At 42.8% G+C, this 27,707-nt stretch overlaps 1 protein-coding gene across 1 annotated transcript; it reads left to right on the top strand.

Moving 5' to 3' along the window:
• The first annotated feature begins 4,525 nt into the window (after positions 1 to 4,525).
• GPRC5B (G protein-coupled receptor class C group 5 member B) lies at positions 4,526 to 25,961 on the top strand. Its single transcript, XM_075899409.2, has 4 exons — positions 4,526 to 4,759; positions 16,375 to 17,389; positions 22,352 to 22,464; positions 24,303 to 25,961. Exons 2-4 carry the CDS (start codon positions 16,384 to 16,386, stop codon positions 24,345 to 24,347), a joined length of 1,164 nt encoding a protein of 387 aa, XP_075755524.2. The 5' UTR covers positions 4,526 to 4,759; positions 16,375 to 16,383; the 3' UTR covers positions 24,348 to 25,961.
• Positions 25,962 to 27,707: the final 1,746 nt, after the last annotated feature.

Raw genomic sequence — 27,707 nt, 5'->3', positions numbered from 1 at the left:
TGAGACACCAAAGCACTGGCATCCACTGGTGGGTCCATGGTCTCCACTCCACTCCAGGGGCCTGGCATGGTGTTGGATCCTCTGTTCATGAATAAGATTTCCTGGTCTTGCTAGGCCTTCAGAAGATTTATGCCGTAATTTTTTTTCTGCTCTCTTTTTCTTCTCAGATCTGCTAATCCACTCCTCTGTCTGGAAAATCACCTCAATTTTACCTAGCCATTAATGTTGACTCTGAGGTGGGCAATAACAACAGTTCCCTGTCACTAGGATGGAATTTGCATGGGTGGGTGTCCCTATTAAAGGCCCAAGAGTATCAAAAGCAGGCCTTTAAGAGGTGTCCCTTTGTGAGAGCCCCTATTTCTTCAGCTGCTCTCGGAAGTGGAGGACATACTATACTGGGCTCTTGCTCCTACCAGGTTTTGCAAATGGATTCCAGGATTCCCCCCACCCTCCAGGATTTTTCACATACAGGCAGTCCCTGGGTTACGTACAAGATAGGGACTGTAGTTTGTTCTTAAGTTGAATTTGTATGTAAGTCGGAACTGGTACATATTGTAGGGGAAACTCTAGCCAAACATTTCTGCAGAGCTCAGTTTTATTCTCCCACACCTCACTTCCCTCAGTCCTTTATTCTTAAGCTGAGGTGTCTGCTGAGAAAAGCCGCTCCGCGTCTCCCTGGTCTGCTGGGGGGAAGCAGCTAGTGCGAGGTTGCCTCACCCTGTTTGTAAGTAGGGATCCGATGTAAGTGGGATCCATGTAACCCGGGGACTGCCTGTATATCAATTTGAAGGGTGAGAATCCATTGAGGCCAAGGAAACCACACATATGGCGAGGTGGTAACAAGCATTTTTAGTGGCAAGGGTCTTCAGATTCCAGTTTTCTCTGCATGACCTTCAAGGTCCTGTTGAAACATTCAACTAGCCCATCTGTTTCAGTGCGGTAAACAGATACTCTCAGAGATGTGATTTTCCATAGCTCACGCAAGTTCTGTATCAGTCATGAGCTGAAGTTAATATTAGACCAGAGTGAACTTATCTTTGGAGATCCCTTCCCTCAAAAAGACCTTCTTGAATTCCATTGGTATGGTCACCGCATTGGTCACATGAAGCAGAACGGCCATGGAGAACCAGATCAAATTATCCACAATTATCAGTGTGCATTGGTGTCTATTTGTACTGTTCTATCAAATCCATGCCAGTCCTCTCAAAGGGGGTGTGAACTGCTGGTTTCAGGATAAAGGGGGTCCTTGGAGAGCTCTTGGTCTCATTCAGAGCAGAATATGTTGTGAACTCTTACCGCTTTGTAAATGCATCGCCAATAGAATAGGCTGGTGGTTTTCTCCTTCCATAGCTGGCCAGAATATGGAACCCAGTGCACAAGCCAAAAGCAGCTTCCTCTCAAAGGGATGGGGGACCAGAATTTGGCCCAGACCTTGTTGTCTGGTAGTCATGTACCAACCAGTCAGTGGCAGTTGGTGTCCATGGGCCTCGACCAGCTTTTTCCAAGGGTCTGGCTGCACACTGAATCTATTATGCCCTTTATTTTGGACTCATAAACCCTGACTGGGACTACCATCTTGGCTAACCTCTGTGTAGGGTTATTTTTCCACCATTTACCAAGGCCCCTTCTTCAGAGCTGTGTTCACATAGAGCACATGCAGTTCTGGCCCTTGAAGGGGGCTATGTAACTTGCATAAGTCTCTGTACTTCAATTTCCCCCTTTGTAAAATGTGAATAATGCTACTAACCTCCTTTGTCAAGTGCTTTGAAATGTGCCAATGAAGCATGAAGAAGTAAGTATTAGTTAGAGTGCATCAATTCTGATAAAGAAGCTGAGTTCCGGAATCACCTAGGGTGTGTCTAGACTACATGCCTCCTTCGACGGAGGCATGTAGATTAGCCAGATCGGAAGAGGGAAATGAATCGCGGCTTCATTTAAATTTAAATGGCTGCCCCGATCTGCCGATCAGCTGTTTGTCGGCAGATCGGGGGAGTCTGGACGCGATGCCCCGACAAAGAAGCCTTTCTTCATCGACACAGGTAAGCCTGGTTTCACGAGGCTTACCTGTGTCGATGAAGAAAGGCTTCTTTGTCGGGGCATCGCGTCCAGACTCCCCCGATCTGCCGACAAACAGCTGATCGGCAGATCGGGGCAGCCATTTAAATTTAAATGAAGCCGCGATTATTTTAATCGCGGCTTCATTTCCCTCTTCCGATCTGGCTAATCTACATGCCTCCGTCGAAGGAGGCATGTAGTCTAGACACACCCCTAGGGTACGTCTACACAGCAGCTTTCCGAAATAACAAAATGTGCATCTATACGACAAGCCTTTATTTCAAAATAATGTCGAGCTGGAGGACTTCTTACTCCGACTCATGGTCACCCTCATTTCACAAGGAGTAAGGGAAGTCGAAGGAAAAGTGTTCTTCCTTCAGCTTCCTGCTGTGTAGACAGTGCCAAAAGCTGCCTTTCCTCCATATCACTCAGATCGTTTCCATACCAAAGCAAAAAAAACCCTCCAGCCACACAATTGTGTTTACACTCTCTCAGCCAAGCTGAACAGTTCAGCAACCCCACATATGCTGAGGTTAAAGGTTACAGTTGATTCTAGATTGTTTGAGGCAATACCATTGGAGAAGAAAGCACATATCAAAACAGCAGCACTTTTTCTTTAAAAAGAGTCCTTATGGGAAAAGCAGGGGAAGGGGGGATGTAAGTGTGAGGGGTGATTCCCCACATCCAGGATGGGCACTGATTGGTCCAGCCTGATGAGATTATGTCTAATTGCAGGAGGAGGGCTGGCTCCTTGCTAGCAATTGAAGCGAAACCATAAATAAATCTCCCACAATATAGTGATTGTCATTTACAGGGCTTTTACTGAATCATACTTTTCAACTATTTAAAAGGGAAAATAGCTTCTGTTTAATCTGTTATCCTGAAATAACATAGTGTTAAGATGTCTGGCTTTCTCTGGAGGAAATGAAGCATGTGCTCTGTCCCACGCAAATCAACACACCATGTGCCAGTACTACTAACCAAATCCATCATCAGATGGGTTACAATTCTGTTAGGATATGTTTACACAGCAGCATTATTCCTGAAATAACATAGTGCACGTCTACACAGCAAGCCTTTATTTCAAAATAATATGGAGCTGGAGGATTTTTTACTCCGACTCATGGTAACCCTCATTTCACAAGGGCTATGTCTACACTGATATGGTTTTTCGTAAAAAGGTATGCAAATTCCGTCTGTACTGGGCCAAATTTCAGAAAAATCTCTTCTTTCGGAAGATTCCTTCTTCCTTGTGGAACAGGAAAACAGGATTTCTGAAATAGCATGTCTGCTCTTCCACAAAAAAAAGCAGAAGAGCAAACACATTCCCTGAAGGCGGAGTTTTTTTGGGATACTTCAAGTATCCCAAACCCTCCCCACAGTCTAGACGTACCCAAGGAGTAAGGTAAGTCAAAAGGAAGAGTGTTCTTCCTTCTACTTTCTGCTGTGTAGACAGTGCCAAAAGCCAAATTAAGCTATTTTGACATAAGCTATGCAATTGACATAGCTGAAGTTGTGTAGCTTAATTCAGCTTTAGCACTGCTGTGTAGATGGACTTAGAGTGTAAACCTAGAAGTATACAACTGCCTCCAGAGGTGGGAGGCAAATTCTGAAGACTTCCTAAAATCACTCTTGACTGACTAGAGTACAAAGCCTGGCTCCTGTGTTTTTTGCTGCCCTAGGCAAACTAGTAAATATCACCCACACAATAAAGAGTCACAAAACCTTTTTCTTCCCTTCATATTCAGCTGCCTTCAAAGCTGGTGTCTGCTGTGCAGTTGCATTTGAGAGGGCTCTAAGCATTTAACAGCCAGGCTGTGCTGGACACAAGAGTCTCTCTTCTAAATATTAGACTTTTCCAAATGTAGCCTGGTAGTGTGGACATACAGACACCCAGAAAACCCTAATATTTAGAAAACTCTGATGTCCAGCAAAGGCTGGCAGTTACACACACACACACACACATTATACATACCTGACTATATGTCTTGGGATGTGCATTTGTGGTTGTGCACACTATCCACCTGCAGCTTATCTAGTTTGTCTGTGACTTTACTCTGCATTCCTCAGCACAGCATCTGCAAAGGTGTGTATTGTGTGCAACGTGTCACACAATAGATGTGTGTCTGGGAATAGGTGCATGTGTATCAGTGCATGTGTTGTCCCTGGGTGTGACTCCCAATGCATGTCTGTGTGTGTGTGTGTGTGTGTGTGTGTGTGTGTGTGTGTGTGTGAGGGGGGCGTTAAGTCCTGATGACCCCGAAAATGACACTGCTGTGGCTTTGTGTGCTGTGAAGGGAGGTGCCACTGCACACATGCATGTGTGCCACACACGTGTACTGTGTGTCCGTGCGTGTGTCGCGTCCCCTTGCCCTCGTGGGTGGGGCCATGTCCCTCCGCCCGGCTGCGGGCGAGCGGGAGGGGGCCCGGCCAGGCTGGGGCTGGGCGGGGCGGCGCGGTGGGAGGGGGAGCCCCGGCAGCCCCGCAGCGGAGCTGTCAGCAGCTCAGCCAGAGCGCGGCGAGCCTCGCACTGTGCTCACGGCCGGGGCGGGCGCTGCTGCGCCCTCTGCACGCGGCTCTCGGCGCTTGGCTGCAGACCCGTCCCGGGGCCGCCGCGCAGCCTGGGCAGAAATGGGACTGGCCCGCGGGCTGTAAAGGAGCCGGCCCCGCCTCGCCGACCGCCGCGCCGGAGAGCGAGCAGCGAGTGAGTGCGGGCAGCGGGCAGCGGCCCCCGGCGCGGCTGGGGCGAGCGAGCCTTGGAACTGGGGGCAGCTGGGACGGAGCTTGTGGCAACCCGGCGGCGTGGGCGAGCCTGGCCTGGGGGGGCTGGACCCGGGCGAGCCCTGGGGCGCGGGAGAAAGCGGAGGGGGGAGCAGGGCCAAAGGGAAGGGGCTGACTCGGGGAAGCCGCGGGCCCGGCGGAGCAGCGAGGCGTGTGGGGCAGGCGGGGACGGAGCAGCCCCCCAGCCCTGCTGGCCGGACCCGCCCAGCTCCGATGAGCCCTTCTGTCCCCCTCCCCCCCGTTCTGTTATTTTTTTTGGAGGGGAGGGGTTGAATATTTCTAATCCCCTTTGCTCTGATTTGCAAAGCCGCCCCTCCCCCCCGCTTGTTTCGCGGGGAGCTGCTGGGGGGTTGGTGCTTTGCAGTCCCCGCTGCCGCGGGACATTTGTCGGGGGGGGGGGGTCATATTGGTGGGAGGCAAATCTCCGGCTGCCAAGCCGGACAGGGGGTGACGTGGGGGGTCTCTCGCCCCCGGGATCTCACCTCCGGGGGCAGGAGCTGAGCCTGGACCATGCGGAGAGGCCCCGATCCAGGGCTAGTGGGAGGGCTGGGGAGTCAGACGCTGAAATCTGTGTCACTCTCTACCCCGGGGCGCTGCGAGCCATTGCACCCAACTGCAAACCCGGAGTGCGATGAAAAACGCCCCCCCGGCTAGAGACGTAGGCGCGGAAGAGCCGGGGCTGAGTGCTGCAGCCTCTGGGGGTGCGGTGCGCTCAGGCCCCTGCTGGTTGGAGGTGCCCGCAGCGCGGAGAGACGCTGTTCGCTGCGAGTCGATTTAGCGTTTACACGAGAAGCTATTTCACCGGAGCGTGATTCGCTCCACGCGCAGCCCGGGTAGCCCCCAAACACCAGCGCTCGCGGGAGACAATCGCGGCCGGACTGCGGCCCCAGCCTCCCTCCGCAGCCCCAGCGGAATTAGCCGGGTGGCTGACAGCAGGCTGCAGCCAGCGGGATTAGGCTGGATATAGGGCAGCGAGGGGGCCGCGTGCGGCTCGGCGGGAGGCGGGAAGGAGGCTGAGCAAGGCGGGATCGTGCCAGAGTCTGGCACAAAGGAAAAGCGATTGGATCGGACAGAAAGAGCAGGCGGCTGCGGGCAGGATTAAGGGGGGACGGGGGCGCAGGCGGCTGCGTGTATGTCTAGGAGGCCGCGGCTGCTCCCTAGTGCTCCATCCCCTGCGTGACCCGAGGGCTTTGGCTGCTGCAGCAAAGCCAGAAAAATCTGACCGCTGCTCTGCCGCCTGCCTCCCCCCGGGAATTGGGCTGAATGGAGAAGAGCCCTAGGTTGGGTCCCCCTCCCCCAGTATTTGTTTGGTCTCTGGAACTGGAGGCCTTGTTCCCCTGGTGCCACTACTTGTATGGAAGCTGTTTTGCACGTTAGTCTGGGGCGCGCTTCCGAGGGTTGCCTGCGAGTCTGTTTCAGCAAGAACAAGGAGTCCCCGGTTTATTTGGGCAGAAGCTTTCGTGAGCTGGAGCCCACTTCATCGGATGCCTGAAGTGGAAACTTCAGTTTGGCAGGGACGGTGGCTCTCCATCTTTCCAGACATCTGTGCCCCTTGACGAGTTTGTCTTGCAAACCCCACCCCCTTCACCTCATTTAAAAACTTGCTTACAAAATCAGACATAGGAACACAATTGTCCCCGCACCCTATTGCTGACACGTTACTTACTTTTTCATTTGTACTGTATAATTATAAATCAGTTGGAGTATAAATACTGCACTTTCATTTCAGAGTATAGTAGCCATATATAAGCCATATAAACTCATTGCATGACCAGTTAGTTTGCTAGTGCTAGGGCTTTTTGTGTAGCCTGTTGTAAAGCTAGGCATATATCTAGATCAGTGATCCCCAAAAATTTGAAGCTGCCGGGCGCCAGGGGACGTGGCCGTACCCGGGGGCAGGGCCACGCATACACCACACCCCCACATGCCTGGGGCCAGCAACCCTATGCGCCGCGTGACCACGGGCGGGGCCGCCCATTTGCAGCAAGCCTGGGGCCAGCGTCCTGCAGAGCCACGTGCCCAGGGCCAGCACCCCCCAATAGCCACGTGCCCAGGGCCAGCACCCCTCCCCAATAGTTGCATACCCGGGGGCAGGGATGCCAATTTGCCGCACTCCCAGGGCCGCCACTCCCCATAGCTGTGCGCCGGGGCAGCCAATTTGCCGCTCTCCCAAGGCCAGCGCCCTCCATAGCCGCGCACCGGGGGCACGGGCGGCCAATTCGCCACGCTCCTGGGGCCAGCGCTCCCCACAGCCGTGCGCCCAAAGCCGGCACCCCTCCCCATAGCTGTGTACCCGAGGGCAGGGATGCCAATTTGCTGCGCTCCCGGGGCCGCCACTCCCCATAGCCGTGCACCCGGAGTGCGGGCAGCCAATTTGCCGCGCTCCCGAGTCTGGCGCCCCCCATAGCTGCACACCCGGGGCGCAGGCAGCCAATTCACCGCACTCCCAGGGCCGGCGCTCCTCATAGCTACGTACCCGGGGCGCGGGCGGCCAATTCGCTGCGCTCCCCGTGTGCCATGCGCTCGGGGCCGGCTCCCGCACCGTGCATGCACTACATGCCTGGGGCGGGGCCAGCCCTGAGAACTTGGCGGGTGCACACAAATGCCCCCGCAGGCGCCATGGCAGGGTCCACTGATGTAGATGAGTTTAGGTAATCCCTAGAACAGGGGTGGGTAAAAGGGTCTCCATGGGCCAAATCTGGCCTGCCAAGTGGGTTTATCTGGCATCCTGCCACTCTCCCACCCCCAGGCCTTGATTAGCCCCGGGGATGAGGAAAGCGCACAAAAACTCCTCCCCTGCTAGCAGCATGTGGCACTTAAAGTCAACTGCCAGGGGTGACTCTAAGCACCATGCGCCCGTTGCAGGGCAGGGGCAGGAAGTGAGAGACTTTGTGCACTCTCCCTGCTCCCAGGCCAATCAAGGCCTGCCGGTAGGGGGAAGTGCACAAAGTCTCCTCCTGCCCTGCAAGGGGTGGGCCGCACTTACTCAGCTGCCAGATGTTGCTCAGCTGGTGGTTGACTCTTAAGTGCAGTGCCCCCTTGCAGGGCAGGAGGAGACTTTGTGCGCTTCCCCCTGTGGGGGGAGAGGGCTCAGGGAGTGAGAGACTTCTATGCTCCCCCGTGCCCCCAGGCCCTGATTGACCATTCAGAACAGCTGGCAGTTCTGGGGAGGGGAGAGGGGGAAGAGAGAGGCAGGGGCAAAGACTTCACACACTCCCCTCACCCCCAGGCAAATCAGGGTCTGTGGGAAGGGAAGCAGGGAAGTGTTCTGGCCCCGCCCCTTCTGCCTGAGATTCTGCCTCTTCTGGGGTGGCCCAGGGCCACTTACAAATGTCTGAAGTTCCCCTCCAGCTAAAGTTATTGACCACCTCTGCCCTAGAAGACCTGTGTACACACGGGGTTCACTTACCTCTAGAATGAGAGCCACTGGGCTAGGATGGGGGTTAGATGACTTGTCTAGTTAACAGAAAATTCTTAAACATGCCCTTAAATAGCCAGATAGGGGCAGGAACTTACTTAGCACTTCTTTGAAACCTTTGTTTACACCTGATCTAGTGTTTATCCCAAAGGTAACAGGATCTCTTATGTCAAAGCACTTATACTGGTAAAAGATTTCTGCAAACTGTATATTTCAATATGCAGGATGTTTTACACGCAAGTTGGCTGTGATATACTGACTTTGCATATTGAGGGATTTTCCCCACTGCTAACAAATTTACAATTAATCTTTTGGTAACAGAGTGGAAAGAGAGTCCATAATTGTAATTCTCATGTCAACAGGGACATTCCTTGAAGTAAAAGCCAGCAAGAGAAGTGATCAAGTGCATAATCACTTTAATGCAAAGCCCCAATGCTCCTTAGACCTTATAATTGCAGGCTATACATGGCTGGATGATGGCAGAAAGAACAACTAAAAGGAATCCAGAATAGCTAAAATACTAGAATTTCAGTTATATTCAGCACACCAAGATATTTTTTAAGATACAGTAATAGTTATTCCACATAGTCCTTCTTGAATGGAATCTCAAATTCTGTAGCAGTGAGGCTCTGATCTCTTAAAAGCATTGTGGTGTTATGCAGAGCAGGACTAAATCAGAGTCTCATTTTTGCATGCAATGCACAATTTCATTATTAATTATTATTCTGGCAATACATCTCTTCAAGTAGTCTGATCTCAGCTTAGCTGCTGCTGCACTACCAGCCCTGAAGCTTATTTTTGAGATCCAATAGAAGGACTGGGTACAAATTGTATGTTATGATTAATTTGCAACTCATAAGCATCTCTACATAATGCTTCATGATGGTGACAGCAACATTTCCTTTGTGGCAGTGTTAGTGATTTGAAACTAATGGAAAGGAAATGCACCCATGTGCTTGAGGGCACACTGCTTGCAGGGCTTTCTGCTGACCACCCTGAGTCAGCTCATGCTTTCCCCTCTGATGGTGACCTCTCTCAGTCTGCGGCTCTGCTCAAACCCAGATCTGCACTCTCCTCTTCATGGTTTGGCCCTCTAGTCAAGTCACTAAAGTCCTCCCCTTCTGGTGAAATCCCAGTTCTTCCAGACCAGCTGGCTGCCTGGCATCTCCAACATCCTGCTGGTAGGGAAACCAAGGCCCATTCTTAATACCACGTTTCACCGCAGGGATACTATAACAAGCAGGCACTGTTCCTGTGTAGTTCTACCCGTTGCTGCTGTTTCCTTGAGTTTCTTCCTACATCACTGGTTCCCACCCTCTTTGGGTTTGCCAGCCTCATAATTCCTACACTTTAGGGAGTCGCTGCAGTCTACTTCACTGCAGCCCCAAAATACTCCAACTTCTTCTTAACCATGACCTTCCTATTTCACCAGCAGCCTTTCATAGCAACAGCCATCCCTCTTTGTAGCCTGCTACCTGGCTGGCTACAAGCCTTGCCTGTTCCTGACAGATGAGTCCCTTCCTTTAATTAGGTTTTCTTCTTCACCTGCACTCTCCTAGGTTAATAATTGGCCCATATAGCCACCATTACCCCTTTTACTCCTGTGTGGAGTAAAGACCCCATTACACCCATAAGAGAGAACGGCTTTGGGAATTGTATCATGAATAGCTTTTTATATAGGACTCTTTCTCCTGTTCACATTTAGAGGGTTGGATGGTTTTCCAAGGGTATCCTAACATGTAAAATGCATTGATTTTTGCTAGTTTAATCAGTTTAATAATGGTACATTATGTAACCATTAAAAATGTCTGAAAAACTTTATTTTGATTGACAAGTGTCAATGCACATTTTATTTTAAAAATAAAGTAGTATCTTTACATGCGCTAGACTGGCCAGATGCTCAGCAGAGCTGGGCAGATTTAAATCAGCAAAGGAACAAGTTCAATTCCTTTAGCTGTGGAAGGTCAGCCTGACAGAAGCATTCTTACTGTCAGTTTCTTAAACAACTTGTGGGAGGTAGCTTTTAGCCCTTCAATCTCCTTTTAGTGGTTTATAATAGGGATGTTAAATATTGGTTAATGGAATGTATGAGGTTAATCGACTATTCACATTGGTTAATCGACTATTCTGTAGTCCCCAGGCAGCCCCTGTCTGCAGGGAGTGGTCTGAACTCCTGGACCTGGCACCTGTCAGAACTGAGCTGGGCTGCCTAACCCGTCTGGCTCCTAATACACTTTAAATGCAGAACTGCAGCGGGGGTATCTCCCTGAGCTAGTGCAAGCTAGGACTGAGCTTGGCTGCTGGCCAGCCTGCTAACAAAATTTCTGGCAAGAGGTGGAGGGGGAAATGCGTGTAGTCTATAGTATTAACCTAGAAGCTTTTGCTTATCGGCTAACTGACCATACTATTTCATCCCTAGTTTATAAGTGTGCTTTGTCATTTCTGGAGTGGTGTGGTGTCCACCATTCCTCTTGTGAATCATACACTGAGGCCAGACTCCACTTTTAGTTAAAAATCAGAGTTAGTTTGGATGTGGGCTGGTATAACTGAGATCAAAATTGGAGCCTGTTTCTGGATATCCAAGCCATTCTGACTTTGTTTCATTGGGTTGCAGTTACTCTTGTAGGGAGGTATTTACAGATTAATCTAAAATATAGTAGTATACATATTTCTTTTCACATGCCCATGGTTCCATACTGGGTTGGACTGATGGCATGACATTTAATTTGGGAAAAATAACTCTACAATAGGTTTGCTTCTGTGCTATAACTGCCCCATTCAGAGCTGTTTTTCCTTGGGTGATTCTAGCTTCTTGGGTGTTGGATACTCTGACACTGTTTGTATCTATAGGCTTATATGTTTTTGAAATCTCCCCATGTTGCATAATTACTGATACTTTTTTCCAATGTTAGCAGCACTAATGTAAACAGGGCCCTATTTTTATTTTTTTATCCTGGGCTCCTCAAACCCTGCTCAGAGCACTGGTGGTAGTGCAATAGTGGAAGATTTCTCCCCAAAAGTCCAGTGTAGACAAGGCCTCCTTGAGTATGCTGCATGGTTGTGACACGGGTTGGTTTGGTTTATCCAGTGTGGACAGGATTTTTGCTCCTTCGCAAAAACCTTCTTGCCAGGCACATGTTTAGACTTCCCATTTGGGCCCATCTGAATTACAAAAGAGAACAAGCTGGGACTCTGCTATGTCCCTATGCTATCACATGAATTTTTCTTGTCTGACAGAGCTCTGTAACAATGTTAAGGACACATTTTAGGTGAGGTTTTAGCCTGGTTATGAAATACCATTAAGGTCCATTCTACACTGCAAGTTTTAACCAAGTTAGGGGCTACGTGTGTGGTAAACAGGTTAAATTACATGATTATGCTTATGGGGTAAACCAGTCCTTTGACTTTAAGCATGTTTGGAAATAGTTTTAGGCACTGTTATAAGGCCCAGTGTGGACCAGACCTCTGATAGGACTCAGTAATACCATACACTAATGCACAACTATAAAATGGGGAAATAACTGATGAGGCAGTAGTACTGCTGAAAAGAAGCTGGGGGTTATAGTGGGTCCACAAATTGAACATAAGCCAATAATGTGATGCATTTGCAAACCCAGTATTCTGGAGTGTGTTAACAAGTGTTATATGTAAGACATGAGAAATAATTATCCCGTTCTACTTGGCAGTGATGAGGTCTGAGCTGGAGTACTTTGCCCATTTTTGGGTGCCAAAAAAAAAAAAGATAGGAAAAATATATCTTAGTAGGCTACACACACATCAGAAAAGATGTGAATTGGAAATAGTCCAGAAGAGAGCAACAAAATAATATGTTTAGAAAACCTGACCAATGAGGAAAAGTTAAAAAACTGGGCATGCTTAGTCTTGAGAAAAGAAGACTGAATGGGAGCATGGTAAAGTTTACAAACATGTTAAGGACTATTGGAAAGAGGATGGTGATCAATTTTTCTTCTTAATTATTGAAGATAGAACAAGAAATAATTGATTTAATCATTAATTTATAGTTTAGGAGATTGCCTATCTCCTAGAACTGAAAGGGACCTTGAAAGGTCATTGAGTCCAGTCCCTTGCCTTCACAGTAGGACCAAGAACCATCCCTGACAAATTTTTACCCCAAATCCATACATGGCCTTTGCAAGGATTGAACTCATAACTCTGGGTTTATGAGGCCAATGCACAAACCACTTAGCTACCCCTCACCCAAGCTGTAGTAAGGGAGATGTAGATTAGATATTAGGAAATGCTTTCTAACTAGATGGCTAGCTAAAACCTTGAATAGGCTTCTATAGAAGGTTGTGGAATCCATCATTGGAAACTTTTGAAAACCAGTTACTCAAATACCTGTCAAGAGTGGTGTTAGGAGTACTTGGTCCAGGCTGAGCTGGATTAGATGACCTCTCCAGATTCTTTCCAGCTTTACATTTCTATGATTCTACAATAATTAAATTTGATATGGGGAAATAAACCTCTCAGCAGCAATTGCAAACTTCTCCGTAGTTACTGTTATAGATATTGTGATGCTTTCTAAAGAGAACAAATAAAAAACGACAAGCTCTAGAGAACACAGCTCCCCCAAAAGTCATGACTCATATAGGAACATCTTGAAAAAACTCCCAGTAGAAAGTTTCACAACTTTGGCTTTTTCTGAGTTTGATTTTGCTGGAAACTTCCCTCTCCAAAGAAACCTACCATTTCCTGTAGGGGAGATAAGACTATCTAAATAGGAACAGGAAATAAATGATGGGCTGACAATAAGACTGATTACCCTTGGAGCACAATCTCCATGGAAACAGACTGTCCTAAAATAGCTCAATCACATGAGGATGACATGACATGAATAAAGTCACCAGAACTGGAAAATATCTCAGAATTGGAAATAGTTGCATTTAATTATCCTCAGGTCTTTGGAGAGCAACTAATCAACAAAGCTAGAATTGAAAGCAAGTTAGTATATGTATACATTGTAATTTGGCTACTTTGGGATAATGCAAATTTAAAGTGACCTTAATTTAAAAGGTAAGGTATCATATTCTTTCCAAGCCCAGCATACATCAATGTAGAGTAAAATCTGCATAATGATCCACATGACCTGTTGCTTGGGTTTCCAATATTGTACTGACTCCTTTAAAAGAGCACTTGTTCAATTTGTTGTAAATGGAGTTGAGAGCGCTCAGTATTTCTTAGAATTGGGCCCTTTAAGCATTGTGTGTCTCAAAACATATTAACCAAGTGACTATGACTTTTGGCAGAGTTAATTACAATAGTATGTTTTGTGTGTCTCACTTTTCATTCATTAATCCATTTGAACCTTAAATTATGCCCTGGATTGTATTAATACTTCCACAACTATAGATACGAAGCTTCTGATTTGCTATTTATCTGTTTTCAAATCCTGATGGTAACCCTGTCTGGTGACTTCAGACTTGTAATTAAGTTTTGTTTTAAACAGAGTGCAGCGAAGCCTGAAATGTGTTTCTTCCTCAGTCTTATACCACTGAGGACATGACCATTAAATATATGTATATTCTAGATTGATTCAAGACTACTCAGCAACCTAGAGTAGTCAGTGTGCTATCATAATTATGCAGGGACTGATCCTACATCTCTCAATCTGGCCTGAATTTGTTAGTGCTGACTATTCACCTTCCATCCTGGCTTAGTTCTAGGAGTATGGTTTGAGACTGACCTGAATTATCAAGGTCAACAGGGTTCACTGGCACACTAATGGATTATAGGCATGACATATCCCACAGTCTCAGTAAAGATTTCCTCCCTGCCTTCCTGTATTTCATTCTCTGCAGAATGAGTTTAGTAGTGTTCTTTGCCTGGTGTCTCTGGATTAGTTACAAAAGCCCAACCAGATGTCTGATTTAGCAAACTTACTCCTATGAGTAGTGCTTACTTGGGTGAATAGTTCCACTGAAGTTAATGAGATTTCATTGTAAGGACTGTTCATATGTGTAAGGCATTGAAAGAGTGTATTCAGAATACGTCCCCACAGTTTGGTTGAAAATCATTAGCCCTGGTGGTGTTTCAGTACATCATTACTCAAGTTAAGCCCATTTGGGTGATAATAGAAATTTAGGAGCACGAGGACAATTATGTAATTCCAGCTAGCATGTACACTTTGTTTTGTTTGTCCAAATCATATTGCTATACTTAATTGTAACCACATTACTGTTTCAAATACATTAAATACATCTTATTTGTAGTACAGATGAATAGAAAAGGCATTGTACTGCTGTATTAGTATATTTACTTTCCTAGTACCTTAAACAGAAAATACGGTTTTCCAAATCTTTGACCCCAGCAGAGTTCTAAAATGGACATGGTTAATTACTCAGGTAGTGAAATAAACAATATTAGTCTTGAAAACTGCTTAATATGTCCATATTTACAGCTTTGATCATTACAGAAGTATAGTATAAACTAAGAAATCATGGTAGTTCTTATCTTTACTAATCACATGCTGTAGCAGTGTGATAATGCAGAAGTAGAGTTAAAAAGCTTTGATCATTATGTTAAATTTATAGTTACATTAGTCCTTTTCCAAGCCATGTCATCTTATTTTCAGGTCTTGAACTAGCTGTATTGCTGATCTGTAAAGTATCTGTACAGATTTGTAAGAAGGTATGAAAATGAACACTGCTCTCTAAGGCTACGTCTATACTGCAGGCTTCTTGTGCAAGAACTTTTGTGCAAGAGTTCTTGCGCAAAAGTTCTTGCGCAAGAGCTCATCCACACTGCCATGTGCTTTTGTGCAAGAGCGACCATGGCAGTGTGGACACTCTTTTGAGCAAGAAAGCTCTGATGGCCATTTTAGCCCTGTTCTCGTCCACACTAGCCTTTTTGCGCAAGAGCTCTTGCGCAAAAAGGCTTATTCCTCGTGGGGAGAAAAATAACTCTTGCACAAGAAGCCCTCTCTTCTGATGATCTACTGTAAACTTTCTTGCGCCAGAACGGGCTTGTAGTGTGGATGCTCCACCAGTTTTTGCGCAAGACCGGCCATTCTTGCACAAGAAGCTTGCGGTGTAGACACAGCCTTCAAGTTCAGGGAGAATTTAGATAGGCAGCATGTAACTAAGCAAATTAGTCAGAAACTTTTAGTTCTGGTTATGCATTTGTGTATAATATGACTGAATATGTTGTCTTAGAAAATTTAAAGTTGTTTACTTTGAAGATGCAGAGACCAGGATGTTCCATTTTTGTTGTTTTTGTGGTTCAGTGGCTTTATATTTGCCAAGGACAATAAGTCATTCTTCCGTGTTCAGTTGATTAATAATGCTGCATGTGTGCAATGTACTTCTGCTTTTGTGTTAAGCATTCCATGGAATAAATGCAGAAGATCTCAGGGTGTGAAGGTAAGGGAAAGAATATTGTGTGAGAAGATGCAAACTGAAGGAGAATGAAATTTTAACCCGACACGGACAAACCTGGAGAAAAAAAAAGCATTTTGTTTTAAATCCAAACTTTATGTGTCTTGTATAAACAGTGATAATAAAGTAAAAGAATGGATCTGATTTCCTTTAGATCCCCTCTGAAATGGGAAGGTGCAAGGTTCATCAGTGGCCTGCTTCAGATATCTCTTGTATTGATATTGAAATCAGGCCCTGTGTTTATTTAACAGGAAGTGTAATTTATACACTTTTCATTCTCATCTTCTCTATTACATTTGATTACTAAATAAATGCAGGTACTTTATCATTCATTGCTTCATAAATAATTAATTTAAGCAAAAATAAAGGTTGTATTTGAGGCTGTACCCTATTGCCTCATTTGGAAATGTTGCCTTCACATTGTGTAAAAACAAAAGGGAATCCTTTCAAATTTTGAATCCAACAGGACCGTAGCTTTTATGAGTTAGGGAAGCAGTTGAAGCTGCAAATAAGAGTAAACATGTTCCTTGACATGAACAATTTAAACAAACTACTCCCCATGCTGTGCAAGCTGTGCTTCCAGTTAAAATGAGATCTAGAAAGGTACTGTGTAGTTGATGGCGTTTTCTAAGGGAACTGGGTAGTTAATGGTGTTTTCTAAGGGAAAGCTTAAGCATAATCAGCTGAACTAAACAGTTGTGGTGTCTATTTATCTTATTGTCTCAGACAGAAAAAATGAAAACCCACTCAGCCATTGTTTTCCTCCTCCTCTTCGTCATCAGTTATGGCTCTTCTGAAAACTCGAGTACGTCCAGAGGGTGTGGATTGGATCTTCTCCCCCAGTATATTTATCTGTGTGACCTGGATGCCATTTGGGGAATAGTAGTGGAGGCAGTTGCTGGAGCAGGAGTGCTGACGACATTGCTGTTGATGCTGATTTTGCTAGTGAGGTTGCCATTCATCAAGGACAAAGAGAAGAAGAGCCCACTGGGAATGCATTTCCTCTTTCTCTTTGGAACTCTAGGACTGTTTGGGCTGACTTTTGCATTCATCATCCAGGAAGATGAAACAGTATGTTCCACTCGAAGATTTCTGTGGGGAGTTATCTTTGCATTGTGCTTCTCCTGTTTGCTAGCTCAAGCTTGGAGACTACGTAGACTGGTTCGACATGGTAAAAGTCCTTCTGGCTGGCACCTAGCTGGCATGGCAATCTGTCTTATGCTGGTCCAGGTCATTATTGCAACAGAGTGGTTAATTCTGACAGTTGTGAGAGATAAGAAGTTGGCCTGCAATTATGAGCCAGTGGATTTTGTTATGGCCTTGATTTATGTTATGTTCTTAATGGTAGTTACCATGGGAGTCTCTCTGTTCACTTTATGTGGAAAGTTTAAAAAGTGGAAGAAAAATGGAGGTTGCCTCATTATAACCATTTTTTTCTCGATTCTGATTTGGGTTGCTTGGATGACCATGTATCTGTTTGGCAATACTGAATTGAGGCAAAAAGACAAATGGAATGACCCCACTCTTGCCATTGCACTGGTGTCCAATGGTTGGGTGTTTATTATTTTTCATGCTATCCCAGAAGTTCATTGCACCATTCTTCCATCCCAGCAAGAAAACACACCCAATTATTTTGATACTTCACAACCAAGAATGCGTGAAACTGCTTTTGAGGAAGATATCCAACTTCCTCGGAGCTACATGGAAAACAAAGCCTTTTCAATGGATGAACATAATGCAGGTAAGATTTTACCATATAAAAGGACCTATACTGGCCTGTTTTATAGTATGGAAAAAATAGTATAAATTTGTTCTAGTGAAGGAGTGGGCAATAATTTTTGAAGGGGGGCCACTTCAAAAATTTCTGAAGTGGTCATGAGCTGCCCTGGAAGAGGCAGGGCCTTGGGCAGAAGAGGCAGAGCCTTTAAATAGCAAGAATTGAGAGGGCTCATACCCCCCTGGTGGCTCCCAGGCAACACATTAGGGGGCAGGGTCAGAAGCTGCCATGGGTCCGATGGAAGTTCTAGGTAGGCCTCTTGCCCAGCTCTGTTCAAAGTATTTGGTTTGTGAGAAAGCTTGTTCAAAAGGCCAGATTCTCCCCACACAGAGGGGTTTATTTTGTTGTTGTTGTTGTTGTTGTTCTTTTCAAAGTTTCCCATGAAACTTTTTTACTGAAAAGCCCAAAGTAAATATTTTGATGTGTTTAAAAAATGGCAAATTGAAAAATTCTAGAAGTGTGATCTGATTTAAAACGAAACTCTGGGTTTTGGTTGAAATGTTCTTTTAGCTTTCAAATTTTCATCCAAAAATTTCAAACAATTCAAATGAAAGTCAGATATTCAGTTTTCATTTTGAAAGAAAAAGGCTACTTTCTGTTTTATATATAAAAAAAAAAAGTCAGTAGAAAAATTTTAATTAGCTCTAATCATAATGATTAAGCTACAAGTAAAATATTTCCTTAATAATATGATCTAAAACTCACAAGAGGAAACTGAATTTATTTATGCTGTTTGCTTACTCGGCCTCATTTTTTTCTCCTCATTTATACCAGTATAAATAAGTAGTAACTCTATCAGATCAAAAAAGCTTTTTTTTCTCATGTCCAAAAACATTTGATTCACAAAGGTTGAGTGCACGGAGTGCTAAGCATTTTTGGGCCACAAAATAATCGATGATACATTTAAATATATACTTTCTTTCATAAAGATGGGTCCAAAAGGTCTTTTTTGATACTGTATAACGGGTAGGATTGCCAGATGGTTTAACCAAAAATACCAAACACCAGGGAAAAAATTCTGTTTGGGGGGGGGGGGGGGGGAGGAGGAGACCAAAGTTGTTGAAAAACGCCGAGAGTTAAGCAAAAAATAAATAAATAAATAAAAACCCAGCATTAAAACAGCTTTAAGAGTATGCAGTGTCAGAATAGAGATAGCAAGAGTGGAGTGGTTGAGCACTAAGACACAGGGAAGGCATTGCTTCCCCTTGCTTCAGTTCTTTAGGCTTTTTGCCAGTGGCCATTTTGTTTTCTTGATGGAGCCAGAATGCAGCTTCCCTGCGGAACCAGGTAAGCAGGGAGTCCTAGGGCCAGGGGCTGGGCCCAGTTGCCAAGTGTGTTGTAGTGTTGTCAGGTGTCCAGTATTTTCGCCTCCTGGCTCAGAAAATACCAGTCATTTCAGGTGTCTGGTATTTTCTGCATTTTTTTACCAGACAGGAGGCAAAAATACCGGACTGTCCAGGTCAATACCGGACACCTCGCAACCCTAATAACGGGTGGGGAACCTCAGGCCCAGGGGCCAGATGGGGCCCCTGGCTTGCCTTGATCTGTCCTCCAAGGCTCAGAGTCCCCACCCCCCAACCCTCCCGCCGCCCCACCGTGTACTAGGCTGGGCCTGCCCTAGGCTCTGCTGTGCAAGGGGAATGTGGGGAATGTCTTTCTCCTTGATTGGGACCATGTCAGTGGGGTGAGGTTTTTGTTTTTGTTTGCTTCTCACTTGTGTGTGGCCCCCAACTATTTTTTTGTGGGTCAGTGGCCCTTAGCCCAAAAAAAGTTCCTTGCGCCTGCGATATTAATAGTGTGCCTGGAGCTTAACAGACAAGTATAAAGACAAAGATCTGCCCTTCAGTGTTTACATTCTGGATAGAAAATATGTAGATAAGGATGAAAAGTATTGATTGAATGCTCCTCAACCTAGTGTATACAATATATATGAAGGAGTTGCTTTGTTTGTCACAGTAGTGGAACTTTTTAGGTGACAGGAAATGAAGAATAATAGATCCAATTGAAATCACAGTGAAATTGGCCTTAAATGGCTATTCAAGGGGCCAGCAAAAAATTGGTTGCCTAGCAGAGACAATCAAAATCTGAGCATTCTGGTCATGGAAAGGACAAAGGGATACTTATGTGGCTACTTATGGCACAAAGCTGAATGATGAAGGTCTTTAGTGCAGTTTTCATTATAACTGGGTAAGAAGTGGGCTGTATATTTTTAAGGAACTAGCAACAGAAAGCATCATCACTGTTGTTAAGTTTTTGTTGTTGAAGCTACTAGACATTTTGGACCTAATATTTTCCCTCACTCATGTAGCCTAATGTAAAATGGGCTAGCAATAGTTCCTCCAGTGAAGCTGTTAGAGACTAACACAGATACAAGAGAACACAGAATTGAGCTATTTAAATAGAGAGATAATATTACTATATTTTTGTCTTTAACATTTATGTGGTGAGGATTTGAAAACTTTTGTTAAAATCTTCCAATTACACTTTTAAAATGGACCCTTTACCTCTCTCTAGCGATTCTAATGTAGCTCAGCTAGGCTATTTTAAAACAGTTTATTATTCTTATCCATGTTTGGTAATTTTTAATGGAGACTGTTGTAATCTCCTGTGGATAGTGTGTTTCCTTAGTAAAATAATTAGATATATGTAATTTCCCCTATCCCCTGCTTCATTAAATTGTATTACTAATTTGCATTATTTATTTTTACCTTAGTTTTGAAGGTGTTTTAAAATTTTACATTGAATAAGCAATATAATCTTGCTAGGAACATCTAGCTACCTCCTTATCTGATATTCCTGGTATTAGGTGTTATGATGAAAAACAAATATTTGTTTGTGTCATGTGGCCCTAAAGCCACATCTTCACTAGAATCATTGCAGCTGTATTGCTTCAGTGTAGCCAGTCACTACAATTATAGGAGTGACAGCTGGATCACTCTAACTTTTAATGTAAACTTGGCCTAAGTGTCAGAAGAACATAAGAGTCATCTTAGCTATAGTGTGCATACATGTGTGTTGTGTGAATGTTGGTAGAATTTACACAAAGCAGACAATGTTAATGAATTCCCCCACTCTTCCAGCCAGTGAAATGCATTGGAACTGAGCTACTGCATGTAGGATTCAGTTCTTACCCAAGTTTCCCAGACAATTTTAGATTTTTAAAGCTTCTCCTCTGTTGTGCTAAAGGCATACAGACCCAATGATTAGACAAATGCACAAAGCAAACTGTAAAAAAAAGAAAACCCTGACCTAAACAAAAGCTGATACCATCTACATTTTGAGTTAGTCTCTAAGGTGCTGAAAGACTATTAGTTATTTTTTAAGTTTTTTCTAAATTCCCATGTTATAGTATAGTAATTTAGGTGTTAGTTGCAGTAATTGGTTTTTGAAAAAAATGACATTTTCCTGTTAAGATTTATTTGCAAATAGATATGTAAAATGGATACATAATATCTTAATTTCAAATAGTATATTCTATTAATTTAAAACTGTAACAGTGTAACAATTTATGCTAAAAATTGAGAGAGGGCTAATTGATATATTAAAAGAAATACTGGACAATGGACATGTTTAAAGAAGTGTCTTAAATACTGATCTGTGACTAGCATAATAATAACTAGTATTTAAATAGCTTTTCATCCATCCTTTTTAAAGTGCTTTCCGAAGAAGTTTTTAGTATTATTAAAAACTAAATTTAATCTCTATGTTTGTAGGGTCAGGGTGTAAAAATTGTGTAATAGATTATTGTAGGATAAAAGATCAATATTGATCTTTATCTCTGTGCACCGTTCCTATTGATGTGAGTAGCAGTAGACTGAGGGCAGTATTTAGTAACAGTCTATGAATTACGCTCAATTTAAATCTTGCTGTACATTTTAGGTGAAATTCTAGCTACAGCGAAGTCAGTAGCAAAACAATGGCAAAGCATGGATTGACTTCACTGGGGGCAGGATCTTACCCATTGACTGTGGAACTGTATCTTGAATTAAATGTAAAAGAAAAATTCTAATTAATGAGTGGATGAAACCAACTTGTTTCTGACTACAACCTCTTAGTTATCAGCAATACTGAGGTTTGGAAACAACTGTAATGACTCAGCTTGCATATACAAATGAAGGCATATTGTCTGGCTGCCACTGAGCTCAGTGAAGCTTATTGTTCACCTCTGAACTAATCAGATAGTTACGCAAATCTCTGCCCTACTGGTCAGAGGTAAATATCCATACCTCTTCTCTTCATAACTCATTTAATATGTAAATATTAAAAGAAAAAATGATACAGTTAAATTCATGACTGTAATACTGGAGAGACTACCAGATATTTTTTAGATAAATGGTATTCTATCTTCTGATCAAGAAATCTTCATGATCAACCTAATTTAAAAGCAATGGTTGTGTAGTATTTTTAGTTTTTCAAAGTAACTGTAGGAGATATTTAGAAAACTATGCATTAGGCACCCTCTGAAATAATGCTCAAAGGGTTTTGTTTACTAGCACAAACAATATTTTGAACTTTTTTTTTCTGAATATGAGAGAATGCAGAAATGTTTTACTTTACCCCATTGCACACGCAGACTAATGAGATTACCTGGTGAGAAACAATAATGAAAAACACATCAGCAGTTATAACTGGGGAGCTAAATTCTTTCTTTTTATACAGTACCAAGTAATTTATTTAGTTTTAAAAGTGAACTCTAAGGTCCAACCCAAAATATATAAATATAACATAGAGGGGGAGAATAAAAATAAGAGATGAAATAAATCATGGCTTTAAATCAATGGCAAAACTACCTTTGACTTCAGTGAGATCAGGATTTCACTGTTGATCACTCTTGTAATTTTTAAAAGCATGTGTTATTTTTGCACATGAAAAGAAGGATTTGATTTGTTTGCATGAGAATAAAACTGTCTTTTATTCTGAACACAGCTTTAAGAACTGCAGGATTTCGCAATGGCAGCTTGGGAAGCCGACCTAGTGCTCCCTTTAGAAGCAATGTTTATCAGCCAACTGAGATGGCAGTTGTGCTAAATGGTGGGACTGTAAGTATAAAACTGTGATGATGTTAAGGAGTCTTGTGTGTATACTGGCAAAAGTGCGACTGCTACTTATTGAATGAACTTCTGAGTTAAGACTGCTTGCTAATATGAAGGAAAACACTATAAATGAAATCTCTAGCAGCAAGTATGCATGTAATGCTTCCATTCCCCCTTGAAATTATTCAAATAAAATTTGTGTAGACTTCTTTCCTTGACCATTCAGTTTAGATTGAAAGAACCAAGTTTTCTGTCAGTGGCTCCTTTGGATGATTATAACTAAGGCTGTATCTAAACTATACCCCTCTGTCAGCGGAGGGATGTAAATTAGACGTTTTGAAAGTGCAAATGAAGCAGGGATTTAAATATCCTGCGCTTCATTTGCATAACCGTGTCCTGGCGCTGTTTCGAACAAGTGCCATTTCGAAACTGAAAGTGCAGGTTAAACGCGGTTTTTCTGACAATGGGGCAATTTTTCAAAAGATCCTGTACTCCTCAAAAAATGATCTTTCGAAAAATTACCCTTTTGTTGGAAAAAACGTGTCTAAACCGCGCTTTCAGTTTCGAAATGGCATTTGTTTGAAACAGCACCAGGACGTGATTATGCAAATGAAGCATGGGATATTTAAATCCCCACTTCATTTGCACTCTCAAACATCTAATTTACATCCCTCTGCCGACAGTGGGGTGTAGTTTAGATGTAACTTAAGTGACAGTTAATAACAGCCTGATTTCTGCAGCATTCTGCAAGTTTACACTTTTGGATACACCCCAGTATATTTTTTGGCATAAGAATCTGTTGCAGATAGTGCTGGTGCTACATTTTCACTTTCCTTGTAAAATTTGTATTTTCACTACAAGGTGAACACCAATGAGGTGTGCCACCCTTGAAAAGAAATACATAAGGGGACATGTAAAATACCTTTAGGCTAACGTGAATTACTTTTCCTCTCAAACAATGGTTTGGCATGCTAATTTTTGATAACACTGTTAATCAAGGACATTGCAAGAATGGCTTAGAGATCTGATGCCAAACAGCCTCTTTAAATCTCATTCCCATTTTGTGTATAAATTGCTAAAAAAAGGAGAATTTCATTCCCACATTTCCATGCATACCTACATGCTTCTTAAATTTACTCATGAGCTGGTTTACACTCATGTAAGTTGGGTTTTCATTATTTTAAGTCATAAGCTGATTCCATAACTCAGTCTACACATTAAAAAACTCACAAGGAAGGTGATTTGACTGAGGGTCTTTTTAAGTAAGTATACTTTGAATTTATTATGGGGAGGGAACAAGAGTTATTAGATCTCAGGATTTTCTTTTCCTGTGCAGTACAGTGGGTGATACAGGATTCAAATTAATGTAAATAAGTTCATTTCTTGCTCCCAGAGTAACTTGCAGTGCCCATAATGAGCACCATGCTTTTGGAAGCCTGCATTAATCCATTCCTATATTCCCTTATACCAGAATAAGTAGCTTATTAGGGAAGAGGCAACTTAAGGATGAAAGGTTAGAGAGATTTTCTGGAGTAAGAACAAAGCTTGTTCCTGGAGAACAATTGTACATACAGTAGTTAGAGATGATTACTTTAGTAAAGCAAAAGAGACTAATCTATATATATATATATATATATAGATAGATAGATAGATAGATAGATATTCACCCTTTTTCTTGTGGTTAGGTATGTGTGTTGTATAGTGAAACTCATCTTCAAGTTGTACCATTTTTTCTGTGGAACTAATAATGCTATTACTACTAGACATGCATTGTAGCATTTGTTTACATTGATTTCTGAACAGGCTGGAACTTTTAGTTATGAGTTTATTATCCTTATTTCCAGATACCAACTGCTCCACCAAGTTACACTGGAAGACACCTCTGGTGAAAGGCTAGAGGTTCTAAAGATAAGAATCTTTGTTTAAAATGTTATTCCCTGGCAGTGTGTCTTTTTAAGGGAGGAATCAATAATGCTACAACAAAACAGCCAGACATCCAGGAGCTTTGGAATCCAAGATAGGGTTTTATGTAAACGTGAACACTGTTGAACTGATGAGCTAATCACAGAAACAAAACTGCACAATTCAAGATGAATTTAAAATAGAAATAGGCACACTTTGAAATGGAAGAGAGGACATCACACATTCTTAAATGTGAGATATAACCTGTCTGTAACTCAGTGTGTGAGGCAAGCCTGACCTTGGTTTGTTGTCAGCTCTTTGCAAAAAACAAATATCCCTCTCCCCGCATCCGCCTCATGAAACTTTCCCTTACCTAACGTAATCCATGCTGCCATAAGAGATTGCCACTGCAGTGTGAAAAGTATGCAGGGTTTCTTCCTGCTTTTTTTCCCCCCTCTTCATTTCAAGTGTTGTGTGAAGTGTCTTGGTTGTTCTGTTATCCATCTCTGATGTGAATGTCATCTAGGGTCAAGCATAGTCAGTCTGTGGCAACTAAATTACCATTATTCAGCAATGAGATGTGATCCACTTAAAGAAAAAAGTATCAAGTTTGGTTGTGGTGAAAGGAAATGACTGTGCATGCTTCATGCAACTTTGTGAAGCATCCCTAGGGTAAGAGTTTAGAGTCAGATCACCTCAGTAATGTAGAATCAGCCACTGCAGTTCAAGGTGCCCTGTTGATACAGTCTCACTCCAGAGTTCAAGCAAAGAACCACAAGTTTTCAAACCCCTTATATTGTTTTACATATGTGCACTTGTGGGCACCAAGTCAAATTATGGAGAGACAAACTTCAGCAAAGCCTCTTTACTGAGAAGAGAATGTGGCCCGGGGTTGCCAAAAGATGTTCTATAGATAGGATGATACATTAAAGGAAACCTACTGTATTACACACAACTTTAGGTTTGTTCTGATGGCTGATCTTATAAGGTGCCTAGGGAAGGGGAAGGTAATGATCACCTTCCAGGAGGTGCTTGGTAATTTAAGGATTGGGCCCTCACTTCCTACTTTTGGACCTAATTCTGTAACCCCTCCTCATGGGAATAGCCTCATTGACTGCAATAGTCTGTGCATCTTAATGTGTATATGTATTAGCTAGTAGAATCTCCACTGTTGAGGTTCAGGATTTTGTGTGGGTGTGTGTGTGGGTGTGTGTTTTGGAGTTGGGATAAGACAGACAACTCTTTACCAAGGCTTATCTAGGTTATGTAACAAGTTCTTACTGCCCATTATTCTTGCCATGGTTTTTGTTACTTTAAAGCAAATCATTCCTTTATTATTTAGCATTTAATACATATCAAACATTGAAAGTCACTGTATCCTGTTTGGTCAACATTACTCCTAGCTTTCCTAGACACTAAAAGCAATTCTTTTTACATGAGGGTGTGGGTTATGTATAAGGGTAACATTTTGCATATGCTGTAATAAATATATATATATTCTATTTTCAAATAAAAATAAAAATATACAAAGAAAACTGAATAGCGCAGTAGTTTCACAGAAGAACACTATTTGCTGCATACTGCAAAAAAAAAAAAGATAAGCTGTTTATTTTTAGAAGATTCCCTGTTTCTTCATGTACCTCATTTCTGCACTAAATGGACCTAATCCTGTAGTCTTGTACTCAATATGAGTAGACCCAATTAACATCAAAAGGTCTATTCACAGGTGTAAGTGCTGCAGCATCAGGCTCTAAGCATTACATCCAAGATATATATTGCCATTCTTGCCATGATCACCTTATAGGGTTTTATTTTTAACAGCCCTACTGGTTCAGAAACCATACTTTTCCATCATGCATGATTGAAGGAATATATTAGTTCCATGCCTGATGTTCCCCGTAGAAACAAAATGGAAGCATGTGCTTGCTTTTAAGGGAAAAAAGTGGTTTTTAATCTCTTGTTTAGGTAACTAGATTGTCTAAGAGACCGAGTAGGCTAGGGGTGGATATTGCATGCTATCCAGTGATCTAGAAGTACCTCTAGCTGTTAGTCTTGATCAGATAAAATGATATTTTTGATAATTAATTGTTACTATCCCAGAAACTGCATAATTTGGAGCAATATAAAACCTAGTGGTGATGTGTGTCTTCAAAAGTTTCATTTAAAAAATAAATTTTTAATATGTAAAATTATCTGAAAGGTATTTATTGTAAAAATATATAAGATGACCATGGCATAAATGGGAGGGCAGCTTTCTCTTAAAGATCTATCATGCTTCATGCTATAGCTGAAACATACCATACACATTTTGTAGACCTTGGACAATTTTTTTCCAGGCTAGTTATTTTACAAATGTTTACATTATGTTCAGTTTTCTAGATGGGAATGGATTAACAAATTAAGGGCCCAGTCCTCCTCTGAAGGAAGCCAGCAGGTGTTTGAGGCCCAAAGCAAAGGGCCATATCCTGCATATCTTTGCGTACACAATTTGTCCCATTGAACTGGTATGTGAATTAAGACTATTCACATTAGTAACAACATGCAGGATTGGGTCTGCAATTTGTGTTGGTGGAAGTGTGTTAATTAATTAGAAGAAGAAGTTTATTCATTTTCCAACTTTACACAACTAGAATAAGCAACTTATTTTTGCCATTTGATAGTCTAATACCAAATGCTACAAATAACGTGTGACTGAAGGCACCTTTCTGTTAATTTATTTTTATTAATGTAAACAAGTTGTTTACTTCTGCCTTTTAGAATGTAGAGCATCTGTGATCAAAATACTACATAACTGTAAACACAAACCTTTCAGGATTGTTGTTATAATTATCTTTATACTATAAAAGCTACCATGTTGTCCCTTTTTACATTTGACAATGGTTATTTCCTTCTGACCTATCTATTAAAAAACATTTTTTAAAGAAGTGGCTTCTATTCAATGGCTAGAAAACAGCTCAGAGCCATACATTAAGGACCCAATCCCAATTGCAGTGGGAGTTGAGGGTGCTTACAGCCTCCCAGGAAATGTATATAGCACCTTGTAGAATGGAGTGCTAAGTGCACATAGTTGTTTCTATGAATAAGAAAGATTTCAGCTGTTGCAGAACTAGCTAGTTTGTATGTACTCTGACAGGTATCATGGTTGGCTATGCCTTGGGTCTAACCAAAGGCTGTGCAAAAGGGGAGCACTGTAGCTTTTATAATTAAACAATTGGACTATTCTACCAGCTCACAAGAATACACAGCAGGTGCTTTTTATTAATTGAGGAGCGCTAAGGCTCATTTTTGATAGATAATATATATTTATTAAATGTATTAATGTGTGTTTTATAATGTACCTTTTTTTC

This window comes from Pelodiscus sinensis, chromosome 15 (genome assembly GCF_052426305.1).
Source record: "Pelodiscus sinensis isolate ZL-2025 chromosome 15, ASM5242630v1, whole genome shotgun sequence".
Lineage (NCBI taxonomy): Eukaryota > Metazoa > Chordata > Testudines > Trionychidae > Pelodiscus > Pelodiscus sinensis.
This window is presented reverse-complemented; position numbering and strand designations above follow the sequence as displayed.

Excerpts from the sequence above, each read along its gene's own strand:
- GPRC5B (XM_075899409.2), top strand. The coding sequence starts at position 16,384 with ATGAAAACCCACTCAGCCATTGTTTTCCTCCTCCTCTTCGTCATCAGT. Across the intron at positions 17,390-22,351 it reads AATGGATGAACATAATGCAG|CTTTAAGAACTGCAGGATTT; the intron begins GTAAGATTTTAC and ends TTCTGAACACAG. Across the intron at positions 22,465-24,302 it reads TTGTGCTAAATGGTGGGACT|ATACCAACTGCTCCACCAAG; the intron begins GTAAGTATAAAA and ends CCTTATTTCCAG.